Source organism: Leptosomus discolor, chromosome 8 (assembly GCF_034619465.1).
Source record: "Leptosomus discolor isolate bLepDis1 chromosome 8, bLepDis1.hap2, whole genome shotgun sequence".
Taxonomy (NCBI): domain Eukaryota; kingdom Metazoa; phylum Chordata; class Aves; order Leptosomiformes; family Leptosomidae; genus Leptosomus; species Leptosomus discolor.
In genome coordinates, this window is record NC_141398.1 from 5,529,716 (window position 1) to 5,544,669 (window position 14,954).

General features: G+C 40.6%; 1 protein-coding gene across 1 annotated transcript in view; it reads right to left on the reverse strand.

Moving 5' to 3' along the window:
- TMEFF1 (transmembrane protein with EGF like and two follistatin like domains 1) overlaps window positions 1–14,954 on the reverse strand; it is a 124,569-nt gene that overhangs the window by 16,200 nt on the left and 93,415 nt on the right. The window contains exon 6 of the mRNA XM_086469292.1: window positions 13,091–13,187. Within this exon, the coding sequence (XP_086325418.1) occupies window positions 13,091–13,187 (97 nt within the window). The remainder of the gene's footprint in view (window positions 1–13,090; window positions 13,188–14,954) is intronic.

Consider the following 14,954-nt stretch of genomic DNA (forward strand, 5'->3'; position numbering starts at 1 on the left):
AGCACTCAGGAACCACCACTGCCTGCGTGCACCCATCCTCGTCACGTTTGAGCACATTTGCGTATGCACCTCCAGACCAATTCCTTCTGTATTTCTGTCCAAACAGCTCTAAATCTCTCTGTAGTCACCACCCAAGGTCCGCAGCATCGTAATTACTGTTGGGTTTTGTCATTCCTGGTGACAAATAAGATGAGTTTTGAAAATATTTTTTTTCTTCCTCATGGTGACATTACAGTCTAGAGTTGAAATTGCTTGGAAACTGCTTATGTTTTCATGCTTCGCTGTGTTTAGATTTAACATCTAATGTTAAATGCCCACTTTCTTAGCATTGCCAAATGCTTGATTTGGGGGTAGTTGTGAATTCCTGATCCCGTTTTTCTGATAAACACTCTCAGTTTTGGCTCTAACGGTCCCTTCAACATACAAAAATGTCTTTTTATCATTTAAAATTTATATCTAAAAGCAGGGGGGAAAAAACAAAAACAAAACACTACAAGAGGAGAGCTTGTGACGCGTCCATAAGTGCTGGGGCAGGGTGAAGCAGCTGAAGCCCCCTGACCAGCTGCAACAGGCAGCTGGAGCAGGACAGAGCTGGTGACTGCCAAGGGTGGGAACGAGTGAAACACCAGCCCGCTGCCAGTCTGGATACTGGGATTTGCTGGAGGCTTGCAAGCCCACCAAATCCCCAACCGAGCCCCGCTGGCACAACAGACCCTGACCATCTGTCACTGTTACCTGTCCTTGCTGGCCACAGTGCCTGGTAAAACTGACTGGGCTCCTGAGGCATCCCCTGGTGTTTGTGTCCCTGATCTCCAGCATATGCTCCCCTCTTCCAGGAGCCACACGGTCTTCCTTCCAGGCACCCTTCTTCTGCCCAAGGGCTCTGCCTTTTGGGAAACCTCTTCTCGCCAGAGCCCAGGCCCTCGGTTTCTCGGTCTAAGCAGTCTATCTACAGAAGTGCACAGCACAACCAGCTTCCCAGCTGCTAACTCTGTCTCATGGCTCTTTATTAACTGGAGGATTCAGGACATGACACTTTTGCTTAGCTGGGGCATTACCCCAAATTTACAACCAGTCCATGCTGGCTGCAGTTCGGGAGTTCAAAAGTTCAATTTCAGACGTTCACCCTGCCGCATACTTCCAATTATCTGCCCGATGCCATTAGCTACTTCTTTGCCTATGACCATGATGCCAAATGGTACATCTGGCCTTCACCTGGACATTTAACTACTGCTGTAGATGATTCAACAGAGCTGTCTGGCATGTAAAAGCAGGTGACTTAGTATACTGTGGGATAATGAAGAGTTGAATGGGACTGATGTACTTAAAAAACCTGAAACAATTATGCTTCATTATTCCAACATAAAAGTCTGAAGCCTTTCAGAGGGCTGGAAGGGAATGAGTTAAGGTGAGGACATGACTGGGGCATGATGCTCTGAAGGGAGCAAGGCCTCCATGGATGCTGTAGGGTGGCAGAGAGGGGACCAGGAGCACACGTTAGAAATGCATCCGCCAAAGAGCCTACGTGGGATGCAGTGAAGTTGTCCTTGCTCATAGCTGCTTGGCACTAGACCCAAAATGCAGCTGGGCCTGTGGGAAGTGCCATATTGTGAGATGGGAGCAGTGAAATGTGAGGAGTGCTGCTCTCCACAGAAAACATGAAACAAAAGTTGTTTTTAACTGCTCAGTGTTTGTGAAGGAAGGTAAAACCATGGGGGAGCAAGTTGCTGCTCTGATGCTGCACATCAAACACATCAAAACTGGCAGCTGAGTCCCTGCAAGAGGACAGCACCACCACCACCGACTGAACGGAAAAAAGCAGCTCAGGCAAGTATTGGAGGATCCCCAAATGAACCCTGAACAACCCCGAAGTCAGAGAGCTACAGAGCGCAGACAATAGCTTGATACTGAGGAGATGACAGAAAATCCAACCTCTGCAGGGGAACCGACTGCCCCCATCAGCCAGTTTGAGTCCTAAAGCCAGGCAGAAGTCAAAGCCCAAGACTACCAAGAACAGCGCACGTGGCTGAACCATCCCATGGACCATACAAGCAGCACACAAAGTATGGGAGAAGATGCAGCAGTTAATGAGCTAAAAGTGGGGCCTCAAAGGGCAGAAATCTTATCAGGGGCTTTTGCAGGCAGGAGAACCTGTGTGAGGCCCCACAGACTGTGGGCTTTGTTTTTCTTCACAGCTGAAAGACAAAACTGGACACAGAATTCAAGTCCCATAGGGTAATCTGTTCCCTGCCAAGTCCCTCTTATGCTGGGGAGAGAGCATGAAGAGAGCAGAGGACCACAGAGTGAGCTGCTCAGGGAGGGAGGGCAGGAAAAACTTGAGATCATGAAGGGGGAGCAGGGCTATGTCAAAGGAGCACAAAAGGGGCACCCAGGAGGAGACAGAGAGTAGACCCTAACTGTAAAATGCTGAATATCCCACCTTTTAAGCACTTATTCTGACTTCTGCCATAGCTCCCACCAGCAGCGTGTCCATGTACAGCAGTCCCTGAGGGCAGTGCCTCATGCCGTGAGGCTGGACTCCTCTGGCCACTAGCCCGCTACGGGCACTAGCCTGAAAACTTAGCTTCAGGGGCAAGGGATGCAAAGGTTTTGATTGTATTTCTAAATAGTGTAAAAATATTAGGTTATACAATTAAGAGATGCAATATAATAATATGGAATGGAACAGAAGAGGAAGGATTGGAAAGCTTGTATCAGCAAGAATTATGTTAGGATTTTAATCCACATAAAAAAGGTATTTTGAACAGGATTTCACACCTTATTTCTACTCACTTTAAAGATGTATTAGAACACTACCCTGCATTTGTTGAGAAAACATTGCAGCTTTGATTCTAGCTTTAAATATTTCTAACACTTATTTTTAGGTAACATTTTTGTTCTATTCCTTATAGAAAAGAATAGAAGCAAGATGCATTTTCCAGTAATTACCAGTAGAAATAAAAATGAGGTGTACTGTAAGCATGGGATTTATGGTGTGAGCAGGTAGCTGCACACAAAAATTATTGTACCAAAATGGCTGGTTTGCAACAAAAAAGTAAAAAGAAAAAAAAAAAAAGAAAAAAAAGAAAAAAAGAAAAGAATAGTACCTGTCACACAACAGGTATTAGTAATAATAGCAAACTACTCTGATATAGAAGCTGAATTTCTTATGTGAGAAATTTAGGCTATTTAGAACCTCTCAAACACTGCTATTTTGACCCTTCAGTATATTTTCACAAATGCTGAAGGCTGGTCTGAGTTTGGATGGCTGACACAATCCAAGGAGATGACAGCATGTGATGATATAAGTTGTGAACAACTGCAGAAGAAAATCTTGTATTTAAGCCTCTAGTGTGGAAAACCTGAGGTTCAAACCCAGGTCTGAGTTGATTCCATGCTGCAAGAAGACCAGGAAGGTGAATATGGGACAACCACAGCTGCGGTGAGCAGCAAGCCTGACTCCTGGGGTCACACGTGAGAAGTCCCCTGGTTAGGCAGTGGAGAAGCTCGAGCCTCGTCTCTCAGGCAAATGCTGCTCTGACAGGTACGTTTATTCCTCAAGAGTGACCTCACAAGGGAAACAGGAAGAATCTTGGGAAAGAAAACCCAGAATCATGCAAATTTACACAAAGAGAAAAGTAATTCTTTTGAAAGCTTGCACAACAAAAATGCCAGAGTACTTTTAAACATCATAGTATCTTTCTCCTAGTTCTCAATTATTCACTCCTGCTGTTTGGAGTAATTTCCAGGAACAATTGCCTGAAGTCCAGCAGTGATGCAAGCATAAATTGTTGTGTGAAGCTGACCTTAAGCTGCTAAAAGCAAGGATAAGCACAGCAAAGACTGCAAAAAAAATCCCACAACCCACAAACCCCTACAATAAAAGGCTTTTCTGTTCCCCCCAGTAGCTTTTTCAAAGTGCAAGTCTTCCCTCAGGCTTGCCAAAGCCATGCCACATTGGATAAATCAATCATCACATCCCAATACAAGTCGGGACCACGGCACAGTCTTAGCCCTGCTACTGATACTGGGTGCTTTGCCACCGAGCTGAGTGAGGACTCCCCAGCTTGACCCCCACCACCGCTCTGCTGTTGGCTCTTGTAAGTGTTTGATGAAAATGATCCTGCTTGATGCCCCATGAAAATAAAGAAAAACGACCAACTGGCACCTTCAGCCTGATGTATGGCTGCTCGGCACAACCTCCAGAAGGAAAGAGTTAGTGACTTAAGGAAAAGTCACTTAACAGAACCGGGTACTAAGGACGCCTTGAAAGTGCTTGATGCTTCATACCAGAAAGAAGTGAATGAGTGCTTCAAGTTTTTGCTGTAATCGCCTGTTGTAAAAGTCACACTGGAATAAAAGGAGTCACACCATAAAAAGGGTGTTTTTTTTCACAATAACCTTCCTATTGGTTTTAACCAAAAGGATTGAAACAGGCAGTTAATTCTCCAAGTTCATGTCTTGCTGGAGAGGGTTGCTGCTCAGTGTCCTCAACAGACCTTTTCTGTCACTTAGCCTTATAAAGTCAACAGGACATATTCAGATGTTTTCCTGATGTACTAGGGTATACAGAAAAACCTTTAATTTTGTCACCCATCATCAGAGAGTTGACATCCTAAGAAAAACAGCACCAGCTTGCTGTGACAGCGTGCTTTTAGAAGTTGCATGTGTATCGTTCATCAACACCATTGAATTTCAGGAAAGCACAAAGTGCTATAATTAAACCAAACAAAATTTTTAGGCTGTTTTAATAAATAAGAAATGAGAATGTGCAACTCATTTATTAGGGGCTACTAGGTGTAACAAAGAAAACGTGTTTAGTAAAATGATGTGACATGAGCTCAGGCTGTAAAAGCACTTGCTGCTATCAGTAAATTAATTAGATCCCCAGAGATCAGAACACATTTCAAGGCTCCATTTCGTTTTCAGGCTTCAAGGTGTACGTGGTTTGTTGGAAGTTCCGCGTCCTTAAAAACCACAGTAGATTCAAAGAAAAGAGAGGGAAAAAAAGGAGAGGAAAGGCATTACGGATTTGTGGAGTGGGCTTGGCTACTGAGGGAGGCTGGTGTTTCCAACCAACAGATCAGGCTGCTGCATTTGTGCCCATCTGGGATTTGCTCACAATTATATTTTTCTGGCCTAGCTTCACAGAAAGTGCTGCTTGCTACCCCTTCCCAGTAGCTGACAGCAACAGTAAGCTTTCTCAGGTACTCATCTATTTATTGGCACATCTGCTTACACATGTAAAATGGAAACACTAGAATAAAACAAAGTGTGTGAAATACACACAGATGGATAAGGGGATGCTTGATGGAATAAGTTTAGGTGAATTGAAATAGCAGAGGTGTTGCAATTGCAGTTAAGAAGATAACCATTTCAAATGAAGGATTACCTTTCATTTGATGTTTCTTCCCTTGTGTGCAATTCTTCCCAGATGAATCCTGAACTAAGAAAATCTGGATTTCAAACTGATTTTTCTACCTATTCAACTAGAGCTGAATCTTTGTTAGTTTTTTAGGCATCTTTCTTAAAATCCCTTTACAGTAGGAGAAAAGTAGATTTCAATTCTACAAGCTTCGCTGTGCCCTGCTTGAACACCCTCCCAGTCTTCACTTCTGCCCAGCAATGCAGAACACCCTTTAAATACCGTAAGCGTTAACTACTTTCCGGCCATCCCTTCAGCCCCTTTTTTAATTTCATGGCATGGCACGCTCTGACCACAGTAGAAATTTAGTCCTTCCCTGCAGTCAGCTTCTAGCAGCAGACATGGTGAACTGACGCTTGTTCTCATAAGAGAGACCTAACCCTCCCTCCACTCTTGAATAACAGAAACCTTCAAAGACTTGGCACACACTGCTGCAAAAATCGTTAAAAATATACATTAAAAAAACAGGCCTGGGTTATCACTCATCGAGGATCTATTTAATTTCTTAATAGTCACTATAATGAAAAGACTATTATACTATTCTTTTCATATCAGGGTTTCCTGTAGCCCAATTTTACATAATTCTGTAATCCCTTGTTTAAGTTGATTTCCTCTATTGTTTGTGTCTGTGTGTTTTGTTTTACACACAGATACCTAGGAGTTTTTTCTGCTGGACCACAAAGCTCTGAATTGCATTTACACAGGATTAAGACACCCTTCCTTATGAATACCTACATACGATATCATACCCTAAAAAGGTAAAAAAAAGAAAAAAAAAATGTTAGCTATGGTAAATGAGTGAAAAAGCAGTCAAAAGAAGCAAGCATAAATCAGCATACTGTACTTTACTTTAAACAGATCAAATCTTTCCCTGGAAGACAAACTAGATAGACAAGGCAGAGACTGGGACTTTAAAATGTTCATATTGGTATTTCTAAGTGTTAATAGTTACACTTCTGAATTTCTGCTTTGGTCATTGTGAGAACAGACACTATGTAAATTACAGGTCAGTTGAGTCTATATGTTGCTGAGACACATTTTCTTTCCAAAGTAAATCTCATAAAATGTTAATCTCAAAAGGTCTACTTTGGGATCAGTTGTCAATCTTTCTTGAAAATCTACATGATGAGTCAAACAGACCTTTGACAGCATAGTACTCTTATTAGAAAAAAGACTGAATGTACTCAGAATCTCATTTCCATATCTCACCTGTCGAAAAACAAACTATAGGTAAAACTGAGAACATGACACATTTGAACTTTTACAGTAAGGCTATTTTTAAGTCAATGATTTCCTTATCAAATACAAAAAAAAAAAAAAAAAAAGAAGAAAAATGATATTTTAAACTAAAATTAATGAAACTTATTCCAGCCATTTAGGGACCGAAGGACAAGAAGGTTGTTACTGAGCGTAAGATGGAGGGCAAGATGATCACTCAAGTGGGGCCTTGACAAGGTGGAGAAATCTCCTCAAGTCTGAAGATGAAGGGAAGGCCACAGGACAGACTGGAGGTGGACAGGTGGGGGAACAGCTCTGCAGAAAAGGACCTGAGAGTCCAGGGGAGCAGGAGGCTGGGGAGCTCTGTCACAGAAGGATTGCCAGCAGAGCAAGGAAAACAATGGTGTCCTCCACTGAGCACCCATGAGGTCCCATCTGGAGCACTCTGTGCAGTTTTGGGACCCCATAGTAACAGCAAATACTTTGAGGAACTGGAGAGGGTCCAGTAGCGAGGCACCGCGATGGGTAGGGGGCTGGAGTGTCTGCTGTGTAAGGAACGGCTCAGGGACTGGGCTTGTTCAGCCTGGAGAAGAGGAGGCTAAGGAGGTGACTGCTGTCACCAACAACCTAAGAGGGGATGTGCTCTCCTCACAGATGCACAGTAGAGGGGCGAAAGACAACAGTTGCAAGTCACAGTGAAATTCTGATTGAACACAGGGAAATTATTCCTCAAAGTGAGAGCAGCTCAGCCCTTGAATAGATGCTCAGCTGTCCAACCTCCCTTCATGGAGATGGTCAGAGCTCTCCTGGAGAAGCCCCTGAGCCACCTGAATGAACTATCCCTGGTCGCAGTGCAGGGAGGGAGCCTGGACCAGACGACCCCCTAGAGATCCCGTCCAACCTAAGCTATTCTACAGTTCACGACTTCATTCTGGATTTCATTTTCCTGAAGTTACAACATACTTTAAAATGCCTTTTAAAGCAACATTCCTTCCGACACTTACTACATGTTGGGTTATTTGGGTATCTAGCAGTGCTTCGGTATGCAAGAGGAAAAGAGACACACCACAAAAAACAGTGCAGGAGTGAAGGAAAACTCTTATAAATATATGTTATAACATAACATGTATAATGATAGATCCTCAGAAGCAATACTACTTTTTATGTTGGAAAGGTACTTCACATGTGAAATAAAAATGTGAGATGAAACCCCTATTCTTCAATTGATTCAGTATATTTTAAACGTTAATATTAAAATAGTATAAATATTTATTATTTATAATTAATACAAATATATATTCATTATATAATGTATATATACTTATATATATGTAATATATAAGTATTACAATGTTCTGCCTTACTCTGAGCATGAGTTTTGGTACGCGCAGAAGAAGAAACTTGTGGAAAAAAATGGCCAGATAATAGTAAGAAGCCTTAAAAAACATATGGACATCAGGATTATTTGAAAACTGAAGTCTTAGGAAGAAATATATATACTTAAGAGCATGCCTTTCTAATCACAATATCAAAATACCCCAAATCCACAAGTGAGTTTATATTATCAGTTTGTCAGTGCTGCAGGTGGCTATTGTAAAAAAAAAAAAACCAAAAAAAAACCCAAACAAAAAAACTTATTCAGCTCCCAAAAGAGTGTAAATAATAATTTCAGTTTCAATTATATGCAGTAAACTGAGGCATCATGTTGTTTAGAAGCTTATAAAAATTACACTGAACATTATTTATCTGAATTTTTAAAAAATTCACGTGGAGTCCTTAATAGCCACAACAGTATAACAAATATTTATATACACTGCTTTCATTGAAGAAAGTTGATTTAAGTGCTACACTGATGAAAATTGTTTTACAACCACATCTGTTTTCATTTGTTTTGTAGTCATACTGTATTGTTTTAAGTGTTTCAATAATACTGGTTTACTACCTTCTGATTGCCTCCTGGTAGGACGATCTGTTTATCACATAAACAATCAGTAGAAATGAAAAGTCCAGTGTGTGCTAAGAAAAAAACTGCAGTCTGGATACCCCAGAGTATATCAACAGCAAACCATGTGTGTTTGGGTTCACCCCACCAGCTCTGGGTGGCCCCAAGCTTTGTGCTGCCACCTCCATCTCCGCTTCTCAACCCAACTGCATTTCCAATTCAAAATTCCAGCAGAAAATGCACAACCACCCTCATACTGCCTGCGTCTTCGGGCTTCTGGCTGGTTTCGCACACAAAAGTTTAAATTTACCAACCTCTCGTGCACTTTTTCGCTCCCCTGCCACACGTTTGGCACCATTATGCGCAATACGCTTCAACACACTGGAGAAAGGTTCTGGCCAGAGAGGCATTTTGATGGGCAGGGTAGAAGGAGAAGTACTGACTGCTTGGTCTCAGCCAGCAGATTTTCCCATTACAAATACAACCCATGCTTCTGTTTTGTCACTAAAGAGGGAAAAAATTCACAGCCAATCCATGTGAAACCTGTTGTCTGCATCCTCTTACCACAGACCTACAGAAAACACTGTATGGACAATATGGCACAGTACGTGTTTATGCAACTTCAGACTAGTGCATCCACAAGTTCTATGCTCTTAAAAAGCCTGCCCATAAACTAATAACTCTTTAAAATACTTATAAGTTGAATGAGAAAAGAAAAAAAAATAGAGAAATATATTTCTGTGATATTTCCTCAACCTGATTCCTTTTTGCCTACAGTTGAACATTATTTTTCTAATGGCATGCTGATTATGACTACCGTCTCCTCAGACTTTATTTCTATAACTCAATCAGTCCACCTAAAATCAGCACTGAAAATTTTTCCAGAGGCAGTGGAAATTATAAAGTTGTTCATATTTTTGTATTCAATCTACTATGCATTGTAGCCATTTCTAGTTTAGATAGATAATGTTTCTGAGAAATCAAACAAAATGAAGATACAAATCTAAAACTCTGTGCAAAGCCCGAATTCTTCAGACTATGTGTGATCTTTTTTAATAAAAGCATATGTAGCAACTTTGATCAGAGAGAGTCATAATGCTTTAACGCCAAGCATGAAAACTAAAACTCCGTAAATTTTTCAGAGGGGAAAATACAATTTAAGAGCAACAAAAAAATTAACATCACTAACTTGTAATATGGAGTGCACCTCAGCTATGTGCAGCTGAACTCGTCTAAATTTGCTTTTAAAAACTACCCAGATTCGGTAACTAGAATCACAGAACAACTTATGCTTGAAGGGGTGTGGAGAGGTCTTCTAGTCCAAGCCCCTGCTCAAAGCTGGCTGACGGCTGCGTGTGAACAAGTTCAGTCCATCTCCATGGAAGGAAACTCCACTGCCTCACCAGGCACCGTGTTTCAGTGTCCAACCACCGTCATGGTGGAAGCATTTTCCATCACGTCAAGGCAGAATTTCCCGCGCTCTGACACATTCCCATTGCCCCTCACTCTACCACTGTGCACCTCCAGGAAGAAAGGACTTGCTTAGACATCAGCAAGTCCAACTCTAAAAATCAGGAAATGCCAAGTGGTCTTGCTCCTGCTTCTTTGGTGCAAGAATCATCCTACAGTTTTCACTGAAACTATCAGATGCCATCATTTTTTTGATAGGACTCCCACATTGTTCCAGGCCCAAAAGACAATCCGCAGTCCATATGGAATAAAACCGTCTTTAGCAGGATCTTTCCTGAGGGAAAATCTGTCTATTCTGTGCTCCAGGCTGTTGTGGCTGGCCTGTTGGCACATCCTGAGATTTCTCATTAATGCCAGCTCATTTACCTCAAACCACTCCACACTTTGTGGCACGGATGTCTCCTCTTCTAGCAATTCACTAATCATTTTATAGGTAGTTTAGTTTCTCTATTAATAAAACAGGAGTACAGGTACTGTTTCGCTTTTCAAGAGCACTCAGAGCAGAAGGAGCTGATGTTTGTAAGGGCTCAGATTGCACGGCTTGGAAAAGAGGATGAAAAAATGCATAATTGTATATTTACTGTATTAGACAGGATCTCACGAATATGGCTTGAGATTATCTACTAAACATTAGGAGACAGTTCGACTCATTCTGTTACTATCATGAAGCAAAATCCTCTTAAAATGCCTTCTGTAATCACACGGATCACTTTATTAAATGTTTTAACATCACAAAATGCAAGCAAGGGCTACCCAGGCCTAAAAAGCCTACTTGAACAGAATTAAAGGCGCTTTTTGTCTGTTATTCAGTAGACATTACCCCCCTATCCAAAAAAATTACAGGGGCCATTCTCATGCCTTACAAAGGGAAATCAAGACAGAATATTTTTATGAAATTAGGGTGTGTGATTTGCTAGAACTATGGGTGATAGTGGTTGCAATGTGGTGCAAAATTGAATTAAGTAACAACATGAACCCAGCAGTGTTTACATAAATTTGATGAAAAGTACTTGTTTCGCAAATAGTTTTATCTATCGTGATATTATGAAGTTAAAAACCATGTTGAAACCCAACAGGAAAGGGAATAAAAAGAAGAGGTAAAAAGCATTCTCAAGGGCTGCTCTACCAGAGTTTCCCAAACAGAAGGTTACAATGCCATCTTGATTCTGCCAGGTAAATAACTGGTTTGATTTTAGGAGAAAAAAAGAAGCCGACTCCTACTGAAGCAAGTCCGTGACTTCCTATGTGACTTGTCAAAATTAACCTTCTGAAGGCAATCTGTGTTAACAGGGCCTGATTTAATCTAAGTCTAAACAGACAGTGAATATCACTAAAGCCTATTATAATGGGCAAAGGTACTGGACAAAAAAAAAAAAAAAGAAATTAAATTATTTAGGTTGGAAAATTGACAAAATTGAAAAAATTATCTGATAGATTGTGACCAACCCTCATAGGAATATTTTCTAACTTCTCGGCATTTTCTACGTAAAAAAAATTGTTTCTACATATTTTTTTAATGAGGACTAATTAAAGACATCTTAGAGGCAAAAGAGTGCTCTCCTCCTGTTGTCAAGAAGAGCGAGCATAGCTTCATTTTATGCGACTAGAATGTAGGGAATAAATCTTCCACTCTCCTCAAGTTTATCTTAACTCTCTTATAGATGCTACATAGCCGCAGGAATGCCAGCTCTACAAGTACAGAATGAATAGGCGAGCTTTTACCAAAGTTGAATGCTTCAGGATTTATTTTCCAAAGCCAAGAGCACATCTCAGTGCAACAAACAAATCTATACCCATCTTGCCAGTCATAAATGAAACAGACCAAGGCAATATTGCAGAAAATTATTAGTATTATAAAAACCAGCTACAGCCCATTTGTCTCTCCAGAAAAGAGCAAGCCTGCTTTGGTAGTATGACATTTTATGAAATGTGCTAGTATTCATGAGTACTATTACCATTTTGATTTCCCTTGTACACTACGATTTAATCTTGAATACACATCTTGAATATTAGTGCTAAGCTGCTTTACTGCCTGAGACGTCTTCGTGCTGATATCCCGTAACGAATTTTTGTGCAATTAAGGCATATTTCAACGTGAAATGGATTCCCGCTGGAAGGCAGGAGACCGGTGCTTCCCCCATGAGCAATGTTCAGGCTCTGTTCTACTGAGATGCTGTTCCCTCCACCATTTGCGCATCTTTCGAACACCTTGACGCGCTGCCTCTGCAGCTGCGATCCCAGTACCTGCCATCAGCCTAGACTCTAGTTAAGCTTCTTCCATACTGGTGGCACTGCCAGGACATTATTTTTGTGAGAGAAAAAAGCTCCATCAGTTAGATGGGACTTCTTCTACCTCCCAACAAACCTTAGTGCCTCACTGGGCTGTCCAAAGGAGCCCTTTCCTCCGTGATGTCTCAGCCCCTTCTGAGAGCCACAGAGCTCAGCCAGCCAGGGTATACTCTAACCATCAAGCACCTTGAGTAGGGAAATGGGGTCCATCTGCTTCTGCGTTATGGGTTGTCTTTAAAATCTTCTTTTTTCTTGATCATTCATTTTGAGTTCTGACAAGCAACTGATATTTTTCATCAGTTTTCACTTGGGTACATATGAGAGGCCAAGTGGCACAGTGAGTTTGGAAGAAATTACTGGCTCAGGTCACTAATTCAATTTAATGTTTAGGTCCAAGCTTTGCACTGAAGGAAACAACTGCCTGTGATACCTTTCTCAGTATTTATTTTGCATTCCTGTGTGGTTTTGGCTTTTTTTTTTTTTTTTTTTTTTTTTCCACGATAAACCAAATCAAGGTCCTTCGTTTGAAAAATATTTGATAAAGATTCTCCAATTTCTCCCTTTACCTTGCAACTGCACATGGTTTGTTCTTTACAGACACACATCAAACACATTATTATTGAACAGCATTAAAGCTTCAATTAGTAAGAACATAGGCAAGCAGATGATGATGTACTTTTTTTCCTTTTTTTTAAAAACATTTTTCACCTTTTGTTCAGTGATGTTAAGGAAAACTTACTACTTACCCAACATTTTCTGCATCTTCATCACACTCAGCCCTATATTTGCAAACTCCACATTTTGAGTGCTTTCTCTGAACTTCTGTCCCAGATCCTTCATACTCTGAAAAAAATAAGGTATTGTTAACAGAAAGCATGACTTTCATATTAAGCTCCGATTTGCTTACCTAAATCCATTTGCCTTCAGGTATATTGTCAACATGAAGTTATCATATACTGAAGTTATTAACCTTGATAGTGATCCCATTTTCAAACTCAGGCAACCGGAGGTCGGTAGAACTGTACCAGCGACAAGAAAGCATCCCTGAAAACCCTAATGCTTCATTGACTGACTCTTCCTTTATTCTTATTTCAGTGATTCGTATTTATTCTTGCCTGATCAGACACACAACTGGCATTGACATGTGTCCCAGTCACATTTACTCTTAATTGGCACTGATAATGTATAAACCTTGTGTCTTTTAATGTCCTTGAACATTAGGTAGTGGGGATTTGAATACTATTTTCTCTGACAGTCTTTAATTACAGATATTCTTATGCAAGATTACTGCTTGCACTTTTTTCCCTTTTTTGATTCCCAACAATGGATTAGACTGGGCTTATATCTTGTATGTACTGTGGTATATTTTCCAGATGACTCTGTTTAGTTGTACAGAACAAAAAGTAAAAGGTCATTTTAAGAAGAAACTGATAGAAATGCTATGTACCCTAAAAAGTAAGATTAATCTCTCAAATATCCTGATCATAAAAACATTTGCACCAATCTTACTGTTGACACGGACATTAAAACTCTTCACCAAGTAAAATAAAAATAAGCTGTACTCTTACTGTTTCACTACCATTAGTCACTCCTCTTTTTGATTTAAACAAAGCGATAAAGGAGAGCTAGGTAATTGAAAAGAAGGAAGTCGGCAGAGGGAGTTGAGAACCATTTAACGTATCGCAGTATCGTGGTGGTGTACAGCTGACTACACAAGGCAGTTGGATGGACAGAGAGAAAAGTGATTCCTTCTCTCATAGCAGATTTATGTGCTGTAGCAACAGCAAATCAAACACCACCAGTTAAATAGCTGCATTCACATTCTTTAAATGTAAGTAGGAAAAAGAAATCCACAACAGTCCTTCCTAGTTTTCCTGGGTCTTGGCTGAAGGCAATCTCTCTACCTGTAGGGCTATGCTTATATGAAGAATAGTGCAGGTGAGCTGCTCAAATTAACTTCTGTCTAAAGCATGCTGGGCATTTTTCAAAGATTATTACATATCAAACTTTATTACAAAAATCCTACTGTAGAAATTCTACCACTAATCTTAAGTTGCAGTAGAGGTCATTTGCTTTTATCTTTACAAATGTACATCTTATTTGATTTTTCCTTCTTTCTAGAAGAAAATGCCTCTGTTTGGTATCCTAAAGTGCCCTTTAGTGTCAGATTTCACTTTTCCGTGCCAATAAATGATCTCCTAGGGTTTGAATAAGTTAAACAAATGGCACTGCTCATGACTTTCATTCATGGTATTTCCACTTCTTTTGCTGTTATGACTCTCGATGCTCTTCCCCAGCATGTAACACCCTCTGGAGTTATGGGTACAAGACTGGACACACTGCTCCAGAAGAACTGTCATCAAAGCCAAATATCATCTATGATATTCTTCAGTTAAAACATCCAAGAATGATATTAAATTTTGATCATTTGTCTGCACTGACCATTATTATTCACATTCACTTTATTATCCACCTTTTCCCCCAATGAGTCCTTTTCAGGGTCATCAGTCTGTAGGAGAGAGGCTGACATCGAGGTAAAATCGCCTCGATCCTGGACTCACTACACATAACTGTCCTCTAGACATTAAAATCCTGCCTGCTCGTGCATAC